This window comes from Pituophis catenifer, unplaced genomic scaffold (genome assembly GCF_029215685.1).
Source record: "Pituophis catenifer annectens isolate HBS135680 unplaced genomic scaffold, rPitCat1.0.hap2 SCAF_4, whole genome shotgun sequence".
NCBI lineage: Eukaryota > Metazoa > Chordata > Lepidosauria > Squamata > Colubridae > Pituophis > Pituophis catenifer.
In genome coordinates, this window is record NW_027256884.1 from 26,496,672 (window position 1) to 26,520,808 (window position 24,137).

General features: G+C 35.4%; 1 protein-coding gene across 2 annotated transcripts in view; it reads right to left on the reverse strand.

The window, feature by feature from the left end:
* Nucleotides 1-708: 708 nt before the first annotated feature.
* The window catches only part of PCCA (propionyl-CoA carboxylase subunit alpha), a 223,124-nt gene continuing 199,695 nt past the window's right edge, over nt 709-24,137 (reverse strand). Inside the window, exons 22-24 of one of the 2 annotated variants that reach the window (XM_070942919.1) lie at nt 14,739-14,879; nt 2,686-2,763; nt 709-994 (exon numbers count right to left, since the gene is read on the reverse strand). In XM_070942919.1, the coding sequence (XP_070799020.1) occupies nt 926-994; nt 2,686-2,763; nt 14,739-14,879 (288 nt within the window). In that variant the 3' untranslated portion in view covers nt 709-925. The remainder of the gene's footprint in view (nt 995-2,685; nt 2,764-14,738; nt 14,880-24,137) is intronic. The other variant, XM_070942920.1, reaches the window with a different exon arrangement.

Sequence of the window (24,137 nt, forward strand, 5' to 3'; positions counted from 1 at the left end):
GTGGCAGTATATACTGAGAACGGAGGACAATAGTACATTGCTTCTTCATCTGCTGTAAGGGAAGGAAAAGCAGAGCCTGGGAGCAGAGTCAAGAGAGGAATTAACCTGGAGTCTACATACCCATAAGCAGTCCAAGTCCAGCCTCTCTTGAATTCCCTTAATTCTTATCTACTGCCAATTTAGTGCTGATTGTTAGTTAATTGACTAGACTCCTGTGTATATGCATTAGCAATAAATCTGATTAACAGCAATTTGAGTCTTTGTACCTTACATCTGCTATCTTAATTGGTCTCTGATAAGTTACTCCATCAAAAATTTCATCTGTATCCTTCATCTGAGTGTATGAATCTAGTAACATCTGAAAGGCATCAAAATAGCTCTATTTTGTCCTTTGTTGGATAGAAGTCTTGTCAGCTAGTCTCATAACACCAACATATAGTCAAGCACAGTACACAAAAGTTCAGATTGTGTAGGAAAACCTTAATTATTTTTAATATACTTTTACTGACAAATTGTCAGAAAATATTGCCAATCGCATTATATACACTTAAAAAGTTTAAACATCTTAAAATAGTTTATCTTAAAAGCTTTAAACATCACACATAGTTTATAAACCAAAATTTGATTTTATTAATTTTGTTCATGTAAATAGATCTAATGAAAAGAATTACAAATCTCATATGTACAAATATTTATAATGTAGTGAAGTGTGAGTTTCAGGGAAATGTTAATTTAAATTGTAAAAGCTCACCTAAATCAACTCACTCCATTTTTACTTTGTTTTTGTTTTTTTGTAATATTAAAAAAAAAAGTGTAGCAATAGTTGAGTTTCCATAACTCCTTTGCATTCATAAACATTCATTTTAATTTCTGGTTGACCATAAAATAGGCTACTCTGACTGTGGTAAATTTAGAAAGAAATGATTTATTCCAATTCCACAAGTTCATCTCCTTCCCCAACAGTATCGCCGATTTTGCAGTGTACCGCTTTCACCTGCAGCACAAAAAAAATAAAAATAAAATACATGGGTTCTAAACACATTTTTATTTCTAAATTGTAGTTAGTTATACCTAGAGAATTAGACTCTGCCAATGATTGGAGTGGCTTTGCCTAATTACTTTGACTAGGCAAAGTGTATTTTGTATATAAGTGTCCGGAGGGGGGGGGGATGTATTTATGTGTGTATGAAGCCCTTGAAGTGGTTTTCTTCATTTTTGAAGAAGCAACAGCCTCAGTTTCTCAAGGAACAGATTTGGAGGTTACATCACTCGTGGCATTGCCCTGCACGAAGTCCTTTGCAAATGGGCTACACGTTCCTAAGCTCATACATAGTCAATTCGTATCAAGATTGTAAACAGATGAAATTACTGATACCTAAAAAAAAGTGTCTTTTGGAAGATCTCAAAATGTACAAGTTACGTACATTTTGCATGTTTCCATTTCTACTCAAATACTGCCTCAATAAATGAATGTTTGTTCTTTAACACTATATATTTTTCTGATCAGTTCAATCATCTTGTAGAAAGCAGGATGCAAGAAGCTATATGGGATAGTCCATATGGCCTTTTCCATCTTTTCTTTGTTTCGTTTGTGGTTTTTCTAAACTCACAGCAGTACCCGAGATTACATAATGCTGCTATATTATTTATTAATTAGATCAATTTACACCGTTGTCCCTCTTACAAGCTTAAACATTCATTTTAATGTTCTGAATGAACAGACAAATGGTTTAAGGTTGTGAAGAAAAGTCAGGGCATAAATCTACTACAAACAAAATATGCTAGTCCAGTTGTAGCAAGCAAGGAATGGCCTTATTCCAGTTCTATAAATGCACATTTGCCCATGTGCGTAATACATAAAAGGTGGCTATGCAAAAGTGAGACCTAATGGGACACGTCCAAAATGAAAGTTGGGAAAAGCTCATCTGGGATCTCGCATGTAATGCAGGGAGTCCTCGACTTCCAACCCTTTGTTTAGTGACAGTTCAAAGTTGCAACGGCACTGAAAAAAAGGGACTTATGACCATTTTGCTCGCTAACGATTGTGGTAGCATCTCCATGGTCACTTGATCAAAGTTGGGCATTTGGGATGTATTTATGAAAGTTGCAGTGTCCCGGGATCATGTGATCACCATTTGTAACCTTCCCAGCCATCTTTCGATAAGCAAAGTCAATGGAGGAAGCCAGATTTGCTTAATGACCACATGGTTCACTTAACAACTGCGGGAAAAAGACCGTAACATGGGGCAAAATTCACTTAACGATTGCTTTGCTTGGCGACAGAAATTTTGGCCTCAGTTATGGACATAAATCAAGGTCTAACCATAGTGGTTTTTATTTTATTTTTATTATTTTATTTGTTTATTTATATCCCACCTTTATTATTTTTACAAATAACTCAAGGCAGTGAACATTTCCAACTCAGTTTCCTACTCCCGTTTTCCCCACAACAACAACTCCGTGCAGTGAGACTGAATGAGTGGCCCAAGGTCACCCAGCTGGAACATTCCAGGAACGATGCTTTCGCTATTAAATTGTGACATTAAACATTTTGGTAATCCAAGTCCTGGTATATCACTACAGTCTGAGTATAAGACCCTGTAATGCCAGATTTTGCTTTCTTTAAATAGTGTTATGTTCAACCTGCCAAGTATTATAAGACGCTGGAGTGTAACTAAGACATACCTTGCCAGTTTTAGAAGCAACCAAACTGTTCTGCATTTTCATAGCTTCGATCACGCAAATTTCTTGACCTTCTGCAACCTGATAAAAACAATAGATAGCACTGATGTTAAAAAAAAATGCCATCAAGCTGTTTCATTCTTTCAGAAAATTAATAAAGCGATTCTGTTTGGACCCTGCTAGTAGAGGAAAGCAGGCAGCAAAGCTGTCTGGGAGTTGAAGTCCACAAGTTGCCAAGGTTGGAGACCCCTGCCTTAGAACAATTAAATATCATGACTGAAATATGAGAATATTTTTCTCTAATATTCTCTTCAAAAGCGACTGCTTCTGAAGAAGACAGCATGGACCAGGCCATCCACTCTGGACCAACAAAATTCTGAAGGGGATGGAGGATGTGGAACAGAAAGAGAGAATATAAAGCAAAAGAGCATTCCCGTTTGTCTTGGAGATTTTGTAACATTGCTTCCAAAACACTGTCAGCAATGGTTTAATGTTCTTCCATAAAATGATCTCAAATACCAGGTGAATTAATAGGGTTAGGGTAATAAAAGAAAACAGCCTCCCTTCCAATATTTAATGCTTATTGTGTTTAATAATGTTTCAGGAAAATTCATTGAAATTAATAAACAAATCATGACCAAATTCTTATTTAAATAAGTAGAAATTGAAATATAATCAGTTTCACCTAATGCATATATACAGTAAACAAATGGTACAGAAGAACTACCATCTATAGCCTTAGATAAAATTCCTATTACAAAATTGTACATTATAAAGAAATAACTTTAATATAAGCTCTGACTATAAGGCAATCAATACTGATATTATTCTAGATATTATACAAAGTCAGAAAATCAAATTCAGAGCTACACTATATCAAATTATACTTATGGGCATGTATGGGCTTATACTGCTTAATGTTTCTCCTGCATGTAGCAGTCTAAAACAGGGAAAATTTAGAGAAACTTCTCAAAATTGTTTATATTTTTCAAGAAGGTTTTTTACTATTTTTGTACCTTCTTTCCTTTTACACATTTAATATTTATAATCTGCAGTTGTCCTGCTATGATACTATATTTTTCAATTGTGTTTAAAATTTACAGTTCTGATTCTTTTAGATTCTCATCCTAAAGGGGAAAAAATGAAATATATTAACAAATAATATTCCTGTCATACTTAAAATCAATTTATGGTACACACATTGAATATTCATCTCTTTGTAAAGGGTTTTTTTTAAAAAAAAACCTATCATTTTCTAATCTAGAATGATGCTTTGTTTACACAATGGCATGGGTATTCAGTCATTTTACTTCTGTGACTTCCCAACAAGTTTGCAAGAAAAATCATTCTTAAAAGGCTCTAGCTATTATCTATCAGTTGAGAAGATGCTGTATTAAAATAGTTCAACATGGGCACAGGTTAATATTTAGGATTTTCCCATTGTTTGTTTTACTTACAACCCCCCCCCCCCCTATAAATTCCACCTGGAAGTTTGCTGAGTCTCTGGAGTGTAATACATGAGCTACAAGGCTTTATACACAACAGGTCATGGTCCTCCCATCTATTTCCTTGCTATCTATCTTTTCATCTACACTATCATACATGAACTGTATGTTCACACACAGATTTCACTATATACATGACTAGAAAACCATATAACTTTTTATCAAATGCTTATAAACTATAAACTGTTTATTTACTACGAGGTAAATACTGACCTCATATTGGTGCTACATACAATGGTCAACATGAGCATGATATCCCAATAGAAAATTGGTTATATGTGAAATTGACCTCTGAATAGGACCAATCAATGTGTTTTCCAAGCCAGAATATTACACTATAAGCCATCTCCCCTGGAAATAAATACAGGCATGCTTTTCTTCTTTAAGGTTGAAAGGGTCTGTGTGAATTACATAAATATATGGGCAGGACAATACAGATCTTCCTACTGAATTAACACCCTCTATTCCATGAGAGAATTATGTTGTGGGTAAAAATAAGAACAAATCTGTTCCTTTTACAATATATTTGAAGGCAGTCCTATTTTTGTGTATCAAATCATGGTTGTCCTTTAAAACTGAGCTCTTCTTAATTTTGTGGTGGAGTTCTCAAATAAAGAAGAATTTTAAAAGAAATCTGTATTTGGAAAAAAAGCAAATAATAGTTGGAAGCCTTTGGAGATAAACTCACCTATTCAACTTTTTACCTTAAGGGAGGAAAAAACTGTATTTCCATAGATACCCAATATTTAAACACTGTGGCTTTACTTCTAATAATAGTTAATTTGTCTAAAATGGCTTTAGTGGAAAGTGTCACTTAAAGCAACCACATTTAATAATTATTCTTTATGTCAATCCTTTATAGTCTTTTCTTCCTACTGTGTTGCAAAACAGCAAATCCTAAAATTAGTCCCCAATATCTCACAATTTCCTACTTCATTCATTCTCTAGGGCTTTGTTCAGTTTCTTTCACTGCATAATTGTGTGTATCTTTTTGCCTGCCTGTATTATTTAAGCCGGAAAATGAATATCTTAAGAGATCTTTAAAATATCCTCTTTCATCATTTAAGGATTAAGTTCAGCTTTTAAAACCCAGTAACTTTTCCAAAGAGATTGAGCTAGCATAAAAGTACACATATATACAAATCATATCGAATGGTATAATTTGTATTAATTAATTCCAATTGTGATTAAAATGTGTTTTTATATATCAGTGGTTTTAATGAAGGTTTGAAATGGGGAAAGGGATTTATCAAGTACAACCCAAAAAATTTATTCACCAATACCAATTTCAGTTTTAAACTCTCTGATTTCTAAAAAGGAAAAAAAAATGCAAATTATGTTTCAAATATATTTTTTCATTTGGAAGAAACAGAATCAAAAGTTCTGGGATTAAAGATAAATGTGAAAAATAATATTTAACATTTCATTCTAAAATGAAGTATAACATCAGATTCAATGGTGTCTTGCCTCAATTCTTCAAATTCCATTTTTAAATTATAGCTGTTCATTATAGCAACTGAAACCAAAATGTGGGCTTAAACTGAGGATTTGTACAGCCTTGAAGCTTATGCAAAGAAAATTAAAATATGTCAGGGCTTCTTGAATAAATAGTTTATCGAAACTGGCGCATAAAAAAATAATAACAAAAGATTGCTAATGGTTTTTCTATGGACATTTAGAGGTACAATGAGGTCTCAGACCGATTTTTGTGAACCTAGCCCACTTCCCTAATACTTCTGTGAGTCATCAAGACTTAATTATTGTGACAGGGTATCTTCAATGTTAGGCTTACAAAACAGTCACAAGCCTTGCAAGTCTTTTTGATAAAACCAATCGGCCCTGATGTATTTCTCCACTCTGTCTAATTGGTGTAAAGTTTGGAGATCTGACTCTCGTATCTTTCGCCCAGCTTGCTGCATCCTCTCCTCTGACACCAGGTCAAGGTTCACATTCGCCTCTGATTATCAAAGTGGCATTCATTAAGCAGCGGTCTGCCTCGCACCAAAAGGAGCTAGCTTGAAGGATAGAAACCTCGGCCCATTTACTCAGCAGATTTTAGCATTTTAAGGAGCCCCAAATGTCACACAGTATTGCTATGTTTTGAAGAGTTTCAGCTGATGATTAATTGTGAGTGATGGGAAATAAAATCCAGTAAAGCCAGCTGCTTGCCATGGTTGGCAAAATTGCTATAATGGATATAGGCTGCCAATTTTCCAGTTTTACTGGCAAGTCTTCCAAGTGTAATTAAGGGAAGTTATAAATGATATGGAAATCTATCAAGTCCTATTTATTTTCAGAGAACTCTTTCCCCAGAGACTTTTATCTTCAAGCTTATCATTTGCTTTGTTGTGCTAATGATTTCATCCATTTATTTCTATTAAAGCCCCCATATTCCATCATAACGAGATAGATCCACTTCTTTCACAAAGGTTTAAAGAAATGGAAACCTCTTAAGTCAGACTGCAAGCTTTCTATTTTCCTTTTGTAACATTTAAGTGGTAGCTTTGTTTGCTTTGGGGAAATTCCATTTTAAAATACTTCATCTTTTTCTCTCTTTTGAATCAGCTACAAAATCTTGAAGAAGCAGCCCAGATTTTTTGAGACGACTAAGTCATCCGCCCTTTAGGAAAGAAATAAAATAAAATATCAGCAATGTAAAAAAGGGGGTCTTTGATGCTACCCATTGAGCCGAGAGTGGTGTTGCTCACTAATGTAGTTTGATTTGGAATAAAAGCATGAAAATGATGTGCACGGGTCTAAAATTGGAGAGGTAAAGGATGAGTGCACCGTATTCCATTTCTCAATTTCATCCTTCAGAACCACAAAATGGGGGGTTATACAGTTACTGGATGAGATTTACGGTAACAGCTGTGGTCCTCCCACACAAGGGAGGACCTTCTAATGGGGTGAGGTCTGCTTAGAACAGACGGGGAGTTACAAAACAAGATTTCCTATTAAGGACAAGCCCTAATATCCTGCCTAAAGAACACAATGGGGGGGGAGTCAAATTGCCTTTAGGTAACCTCAAATCTTACGTTTTGCAGCTTCAATGAGATGCACACGCTCGCAAAATCTGGAGCTGTTTTCCAAAACGCGAACTGCTTATAAATGACAGGATGCAAAAGCAAGAGACTCCCCCCCCCACACCCCACCCTGTTACTCTCTAGCCACTGGAAAGCCTGAACAGGAAACTGTGCCAGTGGCATATGGCTTTCTACTGTGCTAAACATTCATACAAAAGACAGGTTCATCAGTCATTGGTATATCTGGACCGGGGGCTTAAGGGGGGGGGGGGGAAGGCTTCTGATGGATGCTATTTAGAGCTGACCTGCTGCTAATACATTACCAGGGCTGGAAACTCTCCTGACATTGGAACAGCAGACCATGAAATACAGCACATACAAGAACATACACCATGTTTGCCAGCTTCCCCAAAATAATAAATAAGCTATTTAAACTCTGCGCCTAGTATTGGGCCTGCTATAAGGAAGCCTGGGTCAGTTCTGCACAGGCCAATTAATGCACAGCATCTGCTGCACAGAAGCAGCACACGAAGCACTTCCGAATCATTTCAGCAATTAAAAGAAAATTGTTTCCTGCCTGTTACGACAGCAACTGTTTCAATGCAAGAGTGAGCATCAAATCATTGTCTGGAGCTGAAAAAAAATTAAGCCTCTTTTTTTTTTGTAACCAAGGGAGGAGGAGGAGAAGGGCGGGATGGAGATTTCTTACGCTATAAGATCATTCTTTTGTTGCCCTACATTGTTTTTTTCTGCCAAATTAGACAGAAGGCCCGGAAGACTTGCAAGGACTTTCTACTGTATCACCTTCTGGCGCACTGGGGTTCCAGGAAAAGATGGATCAATATCCCACCTCACTGACTGGTCTGCGAAACTGAAAAGGCTGCCATTTCATTTTCAGAAGGCCTCTGTATTTTAGAACGAATCTTAAAGTTGGGAATAATCATATGTAGCGAAACAACAAAATAAAACAATTGGGCGTAAGAAAAGGCAATACTTGGGATCTGAGCTAGTCAAAGCCATAGTTGGAATTTCATTTTAGTATCATAATGACTGTTCTTAATGTTCATATAGCCTTACTTTTAACCACGATGGGGGCAATGGTAGCTGAAAAAACTATAGTCTTACAAGCTATAGTTATTTGAAAACGGCGACAAATTCTGCATTCAACATATTTACATTCTCAAACAAAAAGATGAGACAAAGGAGTGTGTGTGTTTTGTCTTATTAAAAAAATAAAAGTTTTTTTTTAATTCCTCCTTGTTTAAACATCATGTTTATTTTATTAATATCCTGTCCCTTTTTGAAACCACCCAATTGTTTTGGCTACTGTTCATCCTTGAATTTTTCTCTTACTCAGTGATTTCTTGGTATTATGTGTCTAACTATAGCCCTGATATTGTTCAAATCCATGTTAAAAAAAAAGTACTGTTATTTCTCCCATTCATGTTAATTGTGAAACAGGAGAGCTACCGAGATGAAAATATAATTAGCAGTAATTAACAGTGCTTGACAAATGATTATTAAACTTTTTACGCCATACTCCTTTAAGGAATGAATTTCAGTAGAGCGTATCCCAGATTTTTTGACCCTTGATTAACCAAAGGTCAGAGATGTTCCCCTGACAGCAATAAGTACCAATCATTGTACCCCCACTTATTCAATACACAACTGCTCCCAGAGGTTCTAGAAATGTCCAGGGTTCCCTTTGGGAGGCTGGGTTAGTTTAACAGCCAGAGGGAATAAGTGGGGATACAATTTTAGAAATATTTTGAGTATGCTCTGATTGCTAAAAGGCCAAGTTTGCTAAAGATGTGTTCTTTTGTCTACAGAAATCAGAATATTTGCTTTTATTTTCTAACCAAATGTCTTGGCTCTTCATTTGAAAATAAGGAAACCACCCTGGTACATTTACAGAGAAAAAATATATTGCATTATAGAACCTACATTGAAATATGTATGATTGTATGCATCTGTAACACACACACACATACACACACACTTTCCATACATTTACAAGCTGCTGTATGTTTTTATTTTGGGCATCAGAGTGACTCAAAATGCTCTGGTGCCCTATATTATTTTCAATGTGAAATGAATTTAGCACACCAGTACTGAAGCAGAGCAAAATCTTGCTTAAACAAAGGGCTACAATCAAGTAAAAGAAAAAAATGATCAGTTACTAACATAGGTATATTAAATACAGCAACAATATTTGGAATCCATTAAATTTTATACAAAGCTTCATAAATAATAAACATGGCCTTGATTATACCAATGCTTTTGCCTGCTTCAAACCTCTGCTAATGTTAAAGCATTGAGTATTTAATTGAAATATAATAGCTGAAGAACATGGAAGACATTAAAGGAGGTTACAAGCAACAGGTAGGATATTTTAAGTCCAACCTCATATTTTACAAGAAATCACCAACTCCTATAGTATGCTTAGTGAAGTGAAGGAAAGAGATAGGATTGGAAGGTGTGTTTAGATTGCTGCATTTCAACATTTTGAGAGATGAAACAATGGCAGGGCATTATCTGTAATCTCAGCAAGATATAGTTTTCTTAGGCTTTTTAAACTGAGTGTTAGAGAGTTAAATTGTGTGAGTCTAAAATTGAATACTATAACTCTGAAATCATACACTTTCCATTTGATTAGTGAACACTTTCAGTTCTCCCATGAGATATCTAAAGGGACATTCATGTTTCATTTTGGATCTGAAATTACTGCTGCCTGCATTTCTAATAGGCCAAACCGTTCTAGGCTCAAGCCATTTCTTTAAAAAAAAAAGACACTATTTCTGTACTTATGTACTTTTTCCCTCAAGATGTTCTGGTCTAGATATTCTTGATTATTATGGCATATATTCATATAATTTTCTCAATAAAACAAAAAGACAGAGGAAAAAAGGAGGTCTGAAGCATTAAAGACTGTGAAAATTCAAAGATTCTTTTAAATTCTCATTATAAATACCATATGTACAGTGATGTTCAATGTCTAAAATTTGTTTTAGGCTGATATAGTTGTGTCTTCAAAAGTATTACTTATATTTAAATGTAAGTAAAGAAAAAATAAGGCTCTGTTAAAAGATCCCACCCAAGACCTTGAACTCCATAACATAGCATCTGGCTACCAGCATCTGATGATTCCCAACAAGGATTAAACCAGTAATTCAGTGTCTTCTGGTGGATACTATAATTCAACACTTTTGGAATTTCACTTATTTACATGTAACATAGATTAACGTGCTTAGCATATGACCATAATTATTTACCTCAGTTCAAACTTGGAAATGTTATTAATACCTCACTGTTAATACAATAAATGTATATCACATTAAAAGAGAACATTATGTGATGTAAAAGAAACCGACTAAGATGCCGTCAAACAAGAAGTATTTTTAATTAAGAGATCTTCTTATCAAACTCCTTTAACTTCACATCTATTGTTCAATTCAATCTTACAATTTAAAGAGTACCATTCTGTTTGCACATATCCAAAACAATTTTGTACTTACTTTTCTCACCTTCAACTTTCTTCCTATCTATCAATGTAACTTTTCATACACAGCAAAATAATTTTACACTCACTGTTAAGGATTGGCCATGCCCTCCCTCCCTCCCTCCCTCCCTCCCTTCCTTCCTTCCTTCCTTCCTTCCTCCCTCCCTCCCTCCCTCCCCCTTCTTCCTGCCCTCCTGAATATAGCCCAAAATCTGTACTCTTTCAAGAGCAGAGATAATCTTCAGCAGCTCTGAGTAAAATAAGTAAATGTTTTGATTCTAAATTCCCAAACATCAAACATTAATATAAAATTATTTGAATTTAAAAAATTAAAAGTTTAGTTTAATAAGCCACTATTTAATTTAAAGAAAAATGGCCAGAGAATTAATAAAGAATAGTTAATTCTATGTGAATAAGGACATTTTGAGCTACTTTTTCTAATACAGTCCTTCCCTATAAAACATACCCAAGGCATACCTATTTTCACGTACAGGAAAAACAAAGAAATCTTATCAAAGGGGCTTCACATGGCTAATGAGAAAAGTCTATCTGGTATCTCCTGATATTGATACACATTGGAATGGACTATCTACATTGAAATAGACTGCCTCCAATGGGGATATTTAAGTGAGATGTACACTGTGGATGTTTTTTCACTATAGACAACCCATTAAAGTAGAGTAATGCCTCCTTTCAGGGGTGAAATCTACTTACCTTCGCTACCAGTTCGGAAGTGCATGCACCATCTGATTTTGGACCCTCTGCGCATGTGCAAAGCCTTCTATGCCTGATCAGAGGGTCAAAAACAGATTGCTTCCTGTTTAAAACCAGGAAGTAATGACATCTGGGCAGGTGGGTGGACCCTCGTGCTGCCGCCGCTACTGGTTCGCCAAACCACCCGCCCCAGCCGGTTTGCCTGAACCAGAGCAAACCGGTAGCATTTCACCCCTGCCTCCTTTAATACGTTTGATGGACCAAGAGGCCTAAAATCGTATGTTCTTTTGAATGTAGACAAGCCATTATATAGAAATAATTCCTATTTGTGTGGTATCTGGCACACTCATGATATTACGTAGCTCAGTAATGAAACATCTGCAAGAAAGCCATCAAACTCAGAGAGCACCAGGGATCCCACAGTTCAACCCTGAACTATAAATATTCCCTTTTATCAGCAATTCCTACTTGTTTCAATATAATGTCCTGGCTGCCTTCTCTGTCAATAAAGGATAGATCTCTAAGATCTATTGATCTCAGTAACAGTTAGTCCTTGACCACTTAGTACAGTATTGTATACCTTCTGGTTAGTTTGTAGTTCTGGCCCATACTTTTCCAAAGCTGGGGAGGAGAAACTATAAAAAACCTCAGTTGTGTTCATCACAATACAATATTTCTATATGTTTACCCTCATTGTTGATAAGCAGATAGTATCTTAACAGAAATCAAAATACAAAAAAGTGAGTGAAATAAACATCATCATTTTACAACTTCAGTCTATGCCTAGGCCCTAGACTGAAAGAAAGCTATAGCCATCCTAATATTTTCTTACAATGATGCTGCACTCTGCCAAACAGAAGCCATGTGAGATATCACAAAATAAAATTTCATCTCTGGCCCCCATTCTCATGCAATACTAAACTTCATTGAAAATCAATTTGCATATCTACCGGTTTAGGATAATGGCCAACGGAAAATGTTTTTGGCATTTCTCGTAATATTGTTTCACACTTCATTATATTATTAACTAGGAAATACACTAGAAAATAAAAAGAGTACTTAAGTACTCCTTAAGTTGCCTGAACAGTGGAGAGGAAAAACACAAATCAAGACACATTCAAACAGGGGAACAAAACCCCTGGTGTATAAGAATCCTGAGGCCTTTGAATAGCAGCAATAATGATCTTTGTCCTGATGGACAGCCAAAACATATAAGCTGAATCGTACCATCTCGCCACTTATTCAGTCTGGAGACCTGATACAAACTCATCTCCCTTCAGAAAAAACTTTTTGACATCAGTCTTGGAAAGGAAGGATTTACACTAAACCCCCTTTCAACGCCACAAACATGTTTTTGCAATTAAAGCTGCCCAATTATCATTGACAAGTCCAAATCACCCTGAGCTGTTCAGAAGCTCTGCTTCTCGGTGCCTCCAGCAAAATCCTGCAGGCATAGGTGTTTGGGGGGGGGGGGGCAGAAATAGGGGAAAGAAATCTCTCTCATTATTTAACAACTTCTTTGGATTCCACTGTATTGCTTTCAGAATAATTGATTGTCTGAGAAGAATGCTTTCTCCGTTTTAATTTCCTGGCTCAATGCCCATCCTCTTACAGTTCTGTTTCTTCATGCAGACAAAATATTCAACAAAAGCAGTTCAACAAAAAGATGCACTTTTTAGCATCTTATTATTTGAATCTCACTCTAATTCTGCTACAATGAAGTAGGCTTAATAGAAAATACCCACTGTGTCTTTAAACCTCTCTCCCTCACACACACACACAAACATATTTGTTCTCTACCTCATTTCTTCCAACTATTTGACATAGAGGAAAGACTGGCTTTGCACCTTCATATGGCAGGGGAAAAAGTAAGCAATAGATATCTTTCTAATGTCTGCTCAATTTCTTCTGGATATTAGTGTTAACATGATAATAAATGTTAAGGTGAATTGATATAGTCACTTCTTATAAACACTTTCTCAGAGTTTAAAAGGGAGCACGTAAAGATTAAGAGACAAAATATTTAATATATTTTTGAGAACAAAGCTCCAATACAACTTGTTCATTTAAAGAAGTTATCTTTGAAGCACAGGTTGGTGTGTGTGGAAATCAAGCTAAAGCAACACTTTAAATTGAATTACTTGCCTTTGTAACTTTGTCTTTAAATGTTAACCATAAAATATTTCAAACTGTGTGCAAATGCAAGTATACCTTCCCTTTTTTGTGGGGTAACAATAAAAAGTGAAGAGTTTGCAGGTTATGTTTCAGTAAAACTATGCTGAACCTAATTAACATACAAATATATGTAATAACGAAGTTCACAACATTGATGCTTTTTCTTAAGAACTATAGGGAAAAAATCTATAAGTAATTTTTTAAAAAAATCCAGTTTAAAGAATTTTTTCCCTCAAAATATAACACCAATACAGAAGATGAATTATCTGTGAGTTGGGCAGCATATAAATGTTTTTATCTTCTCGGCCTCCTTTGTCTTTCTAGTTTTTGATAAGGGATAGCATGACTTATCCGGGACATCATCCAGTTGCTTTTTCTTTTGTATAATTTAATAAAATAAAACCAATGTGAATTAATGAAAATAAAATCGAGCTAATTTATTCAGTTGCCAGGCTGGGGAACTCTTCTAATATAGAATACAGGTATTCCATATATCTATATGTCCAGAATGGTGTGTGTGTCTGTGTAATAAATGGTATGGTAGGCGTGGAGGTATTCTCACACAGTTTTCAAAAAAACATGGGGATCAGCAACTTGTGTGTAGAATGTTTCAATTAGTTCTAATGAATATATAAGCTGCAAATGATCAGTACTTTTCCTCATTTTTACAGGTCTTAGAGGTTAATTTTTTTTATTGCCTCTAGTATATAACATCCCAACCATCTTACTTTAATGTTGGCCTTGCACAACAAGATTTTTTTAAGGTCTGACTGAAAGCACTTTTCTGCTGGAGATAAGTAGACTACAGGACCAAATTACTGCTTCGAAAAAGACTAAGAAATTTATAATCTATCATTACATGCAGTTCTTATTTCAGAGCAACCCATTCTGAAATTCAGCATAAATAAAAACAATTTTCCATCTCTCCTCCCACTACAGAATATTGGACAACTAAATTAATCAGGTTTGGATGTTTAAACTGTCCAACTTCTCTCCAAAAGAGCCAAAAATAGTAAGCCTGCTTTCTCAACAGAGAAACCCCTACTGATTTTTTAAAGAAATGTTTTTTAAAAAATCTGTAATACTTCAATGAAAAATATTCTTAATTCAAACGGACATTAGGAAAAGAGAAACTCTTACCATGTCACCAGGTTTTATGGAAACTGCCACTACTGCTCCAGGCATTGGCGATCTTATGATACTTGTGGTATCCTCTGTAACTTTTTCTGGCATGTATTTGCTCAGTTCTGCAGCAAGTTTGCTCAACACACGTAATTTGTACTTAGAAAAAAGAGAAGAGATGAGAACTGTTACAAAAGCAAATTATATCAAAGCAGTATTGATTATTTTTTTAAAAGAGCATAGTATCTAAAATCTAGAGCAAGTATGTGTTAATATCTTAATCTTGCTTAGACACCTGGAAAATGAAAAAAAAAATGTTGCATTTTTAAAAGATATTGGTAGCAGCCTAAATTTGATAAGTCCATTAAAATACTGTTGGGTTATCCCTAAAATAGAAAATACAATTTGTATCTTTAATAAGTAAACTAATATTTTAAAATGTATGTGTATTATAGAGTTCATTATATATAATCCAGTATTTGTCATTATACACAGTTTAACAAAATAGACCAAATTTTGTCTTTCTGCAAATGTTCAAGTGTTGTAAACATTTTATAATTTTATTTTGAACATTACAAACCTTAACTAAAATTATTATCTTATTTTAATACCAATTATACATTATATGCACTTTTTTTCCCTCTATCTTCTGCCAGTTCATGCTTCCAAAAAGTAGATATGTAAATGTAAGAAAATTGATAACTTGTCCAAGAGGTATAGCCCTATTAATGTACAAAAATCAAGATATTCCTCCATGAAACAAAAATATGAAAAATATAGTTTTAATTTTTTGCCTAAAAGTACAAAGCCCACATGTTGCAGTCTCTAAGATCATAGAATTCTGAGAGTACAAATTCAATTTAAGTAAGTTATCAAAATAATCAGTACAAGCTATGCTAAATAAGTAAATGTTTTTGAACTCATAAAAACTTTCTGTGCTTTGCAAATAGGTTTGCTTCTGTGCAAATTTTTATGTTAATATAACCAAAATGACCAACAATGTTTCAAGAGGGAAAAACATATTCTCAGTTTTTACTATTTACTAATACATTTTACATAGTCCTTGAAATTCCAATGATTTTATCTTCCCATTAGATTTTTTTCCCCCTTTAATCATTTTATATGGCCATCTGCTTTTAAAACTTGTTCTGGACATTGCTTTTAGGCCTCCAGCAGATGGCAGCAGGAGTCCATGAGAAACCTTTATCTTTGGCCATCAGCAGACAAAAGAACAAATGCAGCTCTTTCACTAATGACTGGTCTTGGTTTTTAAAAATGTGGGTATTCGAATGGCAGATAATAATCTAATATACACTGAGACCAACCAGCCACAATATCTAGGATTTCTGATTATTTTAACTCAGTTTTCACAAGTAGAGCCTTCAGCGATTTAATAGCTCCAGAATACAAATAAAATTAAATATTTTAGCTTCGATAACCAATAACTATCGCTTTTGAATATCTCAAGGCATTTGCTACATTAATCCATCTGTGGTAGGATCTCTGTCCATTGAAAAGCGATGTATAATCAGGGTTATGCCTAATATCACATATAATATTATATAATACAGAAAAACTAAAAAATTAATAATGTTTGACCATTGAATCTGTGGACTCAGTCTCAAACTGATCTTTTAGAAATAATTGGGCATAACTTTATAAACATAACCCCATTTCACCTTGAAAAAGCAGAGTGGATGGGGTGCTGGCCTGGTCTAGCAAACATGCCCTAGAAGTTGTCCAATGAGCTAGTACATCTATTGTAATGGAATGATGGACATGTTTAAGAGAAAGTGTTCATTATTTCCAGATTTCTCAATTTAGACAGATCTCCGCTACGTTGTAAAGAATACTGTTTAAATCCTCTGATTTATCCAGAAAGTAATAATATAACTGGAGACAGGCTAGAGAGCTACTGTACTTCAACCTAATAGTTTACATTTTATTTCTTGGTTACTTGAAGAGCACTCAATCCATCAAGACATACCAAACAGAAGATCAAAGTGATAATACATTTCATGCTCTTATATAATTCTCATTCATTTTTCTGAGATTTCAATATCTCTCTCTAATAGGGGGAGGGAGTATTAGGTACATCAGCTTGAGTTATGTTATTGTGTTGTTATGTGCTCTGTATATAGTCCATTTAAAAAAAGTTATTCTGAAAAAACCCGGGATGGATACATAAAACATCTCCTCTCCCCCCGCGCCTCTCTCTCTCTCTCTCTCTCTCTCTCTCTCTCTCTCTCTCTCTCTCCCTCCCTCCCTCCCTCCCACCCCTCCCACCCTCCCACATAAACTAATAGGGCACCTATATACAGTACGAATCAACACTTATGCACAAATCAGCAAGGACATCACCAAATAAAATCTTCATAATTATTCCATGCTGTAATTTTACATAATTAAAATTAATTATTCCATGTTTAGTGCATTTTGCTTCACAATATTCAGATAAAAACTATTTTTTGTTGACTTGTATGTAACTAGGATTATTTTCACCCAGAGATGGATTATTATTGTGAAGACTACATTTCAATTTAATTTAATTTAATTTGTTATTCACTGATTTACAAGAGAAACAGAAATCTAAAAATACATAGACTTTACACATTTCCTGAAAGACACCTCCACACACACATAAAACCTCCCCTCAAGCACTAGCATCATTATTTTAAAATATCCTTCCCCACAACAAACACCTATACATCCCACAAACACAAAATGTGTTAGTTTTGATAAAAACAATGTATTTTGACTTCCTATAATAAAGACTTACAAAACTTTTGTGATACATGCAGGCATCTGAATAAGAACTACAAATTAATAAAATACATAGAATGGATTACAAGGGATCCAAACTATTAATACTGTTCTAAAAACTAAGATTTAGCTGTTATTTTTTTAAATCTAATTTTTCAAAATTAAAATGACTTGAAACGTAAGTTTGTTAATTGCAATTTACAATTTCCTAGGAAGAAAAACATTTTCCAACTGTAATACCCAAATAACTACTCCATAGAATCTCTTTTCAAACAAAATGAACATTATTGCCCTAGAAATGCACAAAGAATACAGGAAGGACCTTAATGGGATTTATAGCAAAAGTTATCAGAATTGTTATGTTCCACAATAGGTAAAATAACATATTCTGCTTGCACTGTGAGTTTTCAATCAACATGTACTAAGATCTTATGGTATTTAAAGGATATGGTTTTTTCTGGAAATTATAATGCCAATGTTTTTCTTCCTCTGTTAAAATCTGTTATATGGCAAGACAAAAAAAGCTTCCAAAATAAATTATAATACCAATTCTTTGCAAAGTATCCATTCATCAAAGGATAAATTACCTTATAAAATTATACCTGAATGTAATGTCTATCAAAATGTACAGTTTCAAAATCTAAAGGAAATGCCTTTGTTAGATGTAGATTGGAAATGATGATTAAAAAACCACCACCTTAGAAAGAAAGACAAATCCAGTTAGATCTCTAGGTCACCATCAGGTATTATGTGCTATCTGGCTTTATATTGCAAAATATGTTTCCTTTTGATATATTTTTAGCCTTTTAAAAAATCTGTAGCACTTCAAAAGTAAGCTTTACGTGTTTCTGAAAGTAACTCAAGTTTGTAATATTAAATGGAAAATAGCTTCAGTTCTCACAATCAGCCATCAACCAGTACCAGAGAATATGTCTGAGACAGCACAGAATTGACACTGAAAGTGTCTCCTGATTGCTGTGTAGCACAAGCTTCCTTGTCTCCATTATGTCCCCTACCAATCCTTCTGCTTATTCCTATTTTAGTATTCCCCTCTTTTCTGGATATTTTCTCTGCAGGACTCTTTGCTTTGCTTGGAATGAGATGTGAGAGCCAGTAAGCAAAAAGGCTTTTAAAATGCAGGCCTTTGTTATTGATGAGTTATTCCCTTTCCTTTTGCATTTGTTTATTGTTCTTTGGCTTGTTTGGAGTGTGTGTGAAAAAGAGCTATTGTAATGTTTTTGTTTTTGTTTTTTAAAAAAGTTAGCTGCAACAGTGAACTTTTGGGGGAAAATCTTATGGAAGCAGAGTTATGGACACGCACACACACCAAAAAAAAAAAAAAAGCCCTTATGGACACAGGATGTTAGAAGTGTTATCAAGCGGATTCTTTTCTTTTTTAAAATATGCTATTGGGTGAATATTTTGGCTTCATCGAATCTCAGTTAATGTCATGTGTCTTCCAAAAAGCATTTCTTCATCAAATAGTTTCTAAGTTTAAGAAAAAATAGTCTGAATCAGCGGGGGTCTATGGATTGCTCAGCACATATCAAGGATGTTAACCTCTAGAGTGGTTCAAGGAGAAATGTAACTTGAGGAAATGTAAATGTGAAGAATGTGAGAAGACCTTAAGAGCTCAACAATACCTGGCTCTGAAGGGGAAAAAAAAGTAGACTGAAAGCTTTCAAACATCACCAACTTCACCAAATGCAGCACAACTACTTCTTGATTGTAAGTGGGCTGAACTGAAAAGTGATCAAGCCTTACATAAGAAAAGAAAGATTTTAAACTTTAAAATAAAGCAAAGATTGAGGGACGAATGTTGCAGAGGACCAGTTGAATTAGCTTATTGAAGTGGCCAAGGGATAGCCTGAATTAGGAATTGCAAACAGAAAACATAATTGCAAAGAAAAAAATAATATTGACCACAAGCTGCCTCGAACCTCCTTAAGTGAGGCATCAGTCACACCTTGCTTCATTCAATATTCTTGTAGTAGGGGCTAGATTTGCCACTTACACTCAAACATGCTTCTTTAGGCAAGAACTTCCCAAGATGGACTAGGCCTTACAAAGCAGATTCCTTTTGCTTTAAGTTAAGGTTGACCAATCAGAGTCAAAAGCACGCAGAAATAGACTGTGTGTGCAGTTACAACACAGACAAGGTAAAATGAACAGATAACAACTCAGCTGTTTGAATAGCAGCGCTCTGTACATCTGCAGTCAGTGGAGCAGTCTGTTAGCATAATGCTTTGACAACTCCATCAGTGTAGTCTCAAGGTTCCTGTCAATCAGGACGCATCATTTAATACAACAGCACTCAAAGGATTTTCCCTCCTATAAGCCAAATGACAGCATATCTACAGCTCTATTTACACCAGCACTTACTTCTGTTTACAAGGCTCTCGTAATTAGAAAGTATGCAACAGGCAGCAATATTATTCAGATCTCCATTTTGCCAGCCTGCCATGCAAAGTGTGATCTTACTTCACAGAGTCATGCTAAATGACAAAAGCGCTATTTTTCTTCAGTCTCTGTGCTCAGACAGCACTTCATTTGCAGCTATCTATAATTAGATTAATGGTGTAGTGCAGCACAAAGAAGGCCCACTTCACATCAGCTAGCATATGAATTAGGACAAACACTTATTTCAATTCCAGGCAGAGAAAGCAGTGACTAGGGTATTTAGCATACCCTTTATGGTGGAATGAGATGTTAATTGTGTACCATTTACCTCTAAACTGCTTGCTTGTTGTATAAATCACTGGACTAATTGATGCAGAAATAGAAACGTAGCCACAGGCAAGAAAGCAGGGGAATGAGAGCTGAAGATGGTGGATAAAGGATTATCCAGTAAAAACCATATGGAGATGAGGTTCCTTTGAAACCTGCTCATGAGCTGAAGACTTCTTGAAAAACTACAAATAAGTGACATACTGATGTGTTGAGAAAGAGTTTACCTCATGGTTTAAGGAACAGTGTATTGAGGAGAGAGAGAGAGTAAGGGACTTCAGCAGAAAACTAAATTGTGTTTTCAAGTGAATTCCAGTAAGATGACATGTTAGTTTGTTGTAGGAAAGCCAAATCCAGTAACCATTGGTTTATTATGATTCTAATTCTTTATGGACTAGAAGCTATTTTATCAGATGCATGAAAAGGGCTCTAATCCACAAATGAACTTTGGTTATTAGAAAATTAGAAGTAAAAGAAATAAATACACTTGAGTACAATTAGAGTTTTCATTTAAAATATCAAAAGAATCTTCAGTCTTGTTCAGTAAGTACACTTTTTTGGGGGGGAGGGGAAACAGAAACAACTAGGAAATTATGCAAGAGAAAAAACAAGACAAGGCTGAATTAGAGTTAAAGAATTAACAGCTATAAATAAGGTAATTCTCAGAGAGTAACAATTGTAAAGATTTTCAAAACACAAAGGTTCCACAAATCCCAATATTGATAGGCTCAAAACAACTTTTTGAGAGTTTTCCCACTATAAGTAGTCAATGTGGTGAAAAGGGGAAGCATTTTGTCATATTGCTCACAAAGGTCTGCCATTAACTCATTTTAATACATGTTGTGTTCTTATTTCTTACTATTGCCAGATAACTAATTTCCAGTTCTGTTGAAGGGGTTTTACCTACTAAATTTTTCCATATAAAAATAATCTTTGGATTGAGTAACATAAAATTGCTTTGTTTGAATTGTGTATTTTACCACAACCATTCATTTATATTTTGTGTAACCCCGGTGAACATTTGAAATAAAATTCCATATTTTATTCCAATATAATTCACATTTCAGGCAAAATAGGTATAGATTAATTTCAAATTTATTTTTAAAGTATGCAGAATATGTGGACTGTATTCTGAAGACAAAAAGTTTTTAGCCATTTATTTGTGATTATCAAAGTCCTGGATCTAACTGGACTATATGATCCACTATAACTGGATAATAAGCATTATCAAAACTGGGGGGAAAACATGAGATGAGAGGAATGTATCCATATAATAAATCTGAAAACAAAAATTAATACCTCTTTAACTTTATGGCTAGCTTAAGAAATTCTGGAAATGATCATTTTTCCCTAGCAGAGCTATTAGCATTTTGATTCACAATTTGTTCCATTGTTCCAATGATCTTTGTGACTAAATTATAAAAGTGAGGATCTGAAAATGATTCAACACATGTACCATTAGCTGTACGAGCCAGACATATTCTAGATAAAGAGAGATATTCTAAATGAGGTTGGTACAATTAATGAATTGATTCATTAAAGCAGTCGTGTGTATGAAAAAAGTTTATTTCAGTAGAATAATGTCTGGACATGGGCTGACCGAAGAATTGAAAACCACTGCAAAACAATTCCTACTTAATTAATCTTTCCAGACCCCTCAGAAGGATATTACAGTATCACAGAATTAGAGCTAACACAGGGAAATAAGAAGGGATGAGCTAACTATTTTTGGTAAATTTGTATTGAAGATTACAAGCCCAGAAAAAGACGAGAGCATGAGAAACTCACAATAATCCTCTCAATTTTGTTTAGTATATAATAGATTTTTCAAAAAGAATCCAAATGATAAAGGTTTTCTGCAGTTACGACATAAGCCTAAGACTGAAAAAAGACTGTCAGATGTTACATGTTTTCTATCCTGCTCAACGGAATAGAGGGTCTCTGACAGAAAACCACTTGAAGAAACTAGAAGCATTTGAAATGTGGATTTACAGACGACTGTTATATATAAACTGGGTTAACAAAATCACAAGTGAGGAGGTGATAAGCCGCCTGGGAAAGCAAAGGAAAATAATCAAAGCCATTAAAAAGAGAAAGTTAGAATATTTTGGACATGTGATGCGACACCCAGAAAAATACGGCATCCTTCACTTAATCCTCCAGGGATAGATTGAAGGCAAATGAGGTCCAGGCAGAAGAAGAACATAATGACTTCAGAACCTAAGGGACTGGTTTGGACTAAACTCAGCAGCACTTTTTCATGTGGCTGTTGACAAAAATAGGTTTGCCAACTTGATCGCCAACATCTGATGACGGATATGGCACAAGGATCCTGGCCCCCACTGAGAGGGCTCGCAACTTGGGTGTTCTCCTGGATCTTTGGAAGATCATATGACGGCCGTGGCCAGGGGAGCTTTCTATCGGGTTCACCTGATGCACCAGTTGCATCAGGCGTCCCTTTCTGGACCGGGATGCCCTGCGCACGGTCACTCATGCCCTCGTCACGTCATATCTGGACTACTGCAACACTCTCTGCATGGGGCTCCCCTTGAAGAGCACTCGGAGGCTCCAACTGGTCCAGAATGCGGCTGCGCAGGTGGTTATGGGTACGAATCGGTGCGCCCACATAACACCCCTCCTGCGCAAGCTGCACTGGCTCCTGGTGGTCTTCCAGGTACGATTCAAGGTGTTGGTCACCACCTTTAAAGCGCTCCATGGCTTAGGACAGGGGTATATATGAGACCGCCTTCTGCCATCAACAACCTCCCACCGGCCAATACGCTCCCACAGAGAGGGGCTCCTCAGGGTGCCGTCGGCCAAACAATGCTGAATGGCGACACACAGGGGGAGAGCCTTCTCTGTGGGGGTACCAGCCCTCTGGAATGAATTGCCCCTAGAGCTCCGTCTTAGCACCGACCTGCGTACTTTTCACCGTGCCCTTAAGACCCTCTTGTTCCAGCAAGCCGGACTGGCCTAATATGAATTTTATTATGGGTGTATGTGTGTTTTAAATTTGCGGGCCAATTTTATATATTGATTTTAATTTGGTTTTAAATTTTATAAATCTATGTGTTTTAATATGGCTGTACACCGCCCTGAGTCCTTCGGGAGAAGGGCAATATAGAAATCTAATAAACTTAAACTTAAACTTAAGAAGAAGAAAAAGATACAGTAGATGGAACAGAAAAAATCTGGACACCCATATTATGAAGGAAGTATCACACAATCTGGAAAAACAATATTTAGCTACTCTCTCTGTGTACTATGGAGACCAAGAACCATTCTTTTTTTAAAGAATAGAATGGAATGGAATAACTTCCAAATGGTGCTAATTCATATTCACTTAAAATCACCCAGAAGGATTCCCATTCTACCCATATGTTCTCAAGCGGTTTGTTGTTCTGTTTCATCATTCAGAATCCATAGTAAACCAACATATTAATTTGACTTTGTGGAAAAGAAACATCACTAATGTAGCTTAATAAAGTAAACTAAGTTAACCCCTGAAGGATTTAGCAATGCAAGAAATCATATTTTTGAAAAACTCAACTCATCCCACAATCTGTGCTGAAAGTAGATGATGGGTTTCAGGTCTGGAACATGTGAAAGTCACTGAGAAAATTATATTACTTAATTTTTCAGTTAAAAGGCCAAAACAAACTTGCTTGCTAGGAAACGAAAAAAGGCCATTGTGAAAAATTAAGAGGTATAGACAAATGCCAACGTAAAAACTTAACGAAATTGCTAAACCATTGAATGACTGGTAGTGGTGGCAATTCCAACTCCTTTGGTGACTCCAGGAACCTGTCAGCTAAAATAAAGAGATTATCTTCCTCCTCTGAGAGTTAAGAAACACATTATTTGATGAGCTTGCCACCCCGTTCAGTGTAGAAGAATGAAAGCATAAAGCATGAGAGAGGTGGTTTC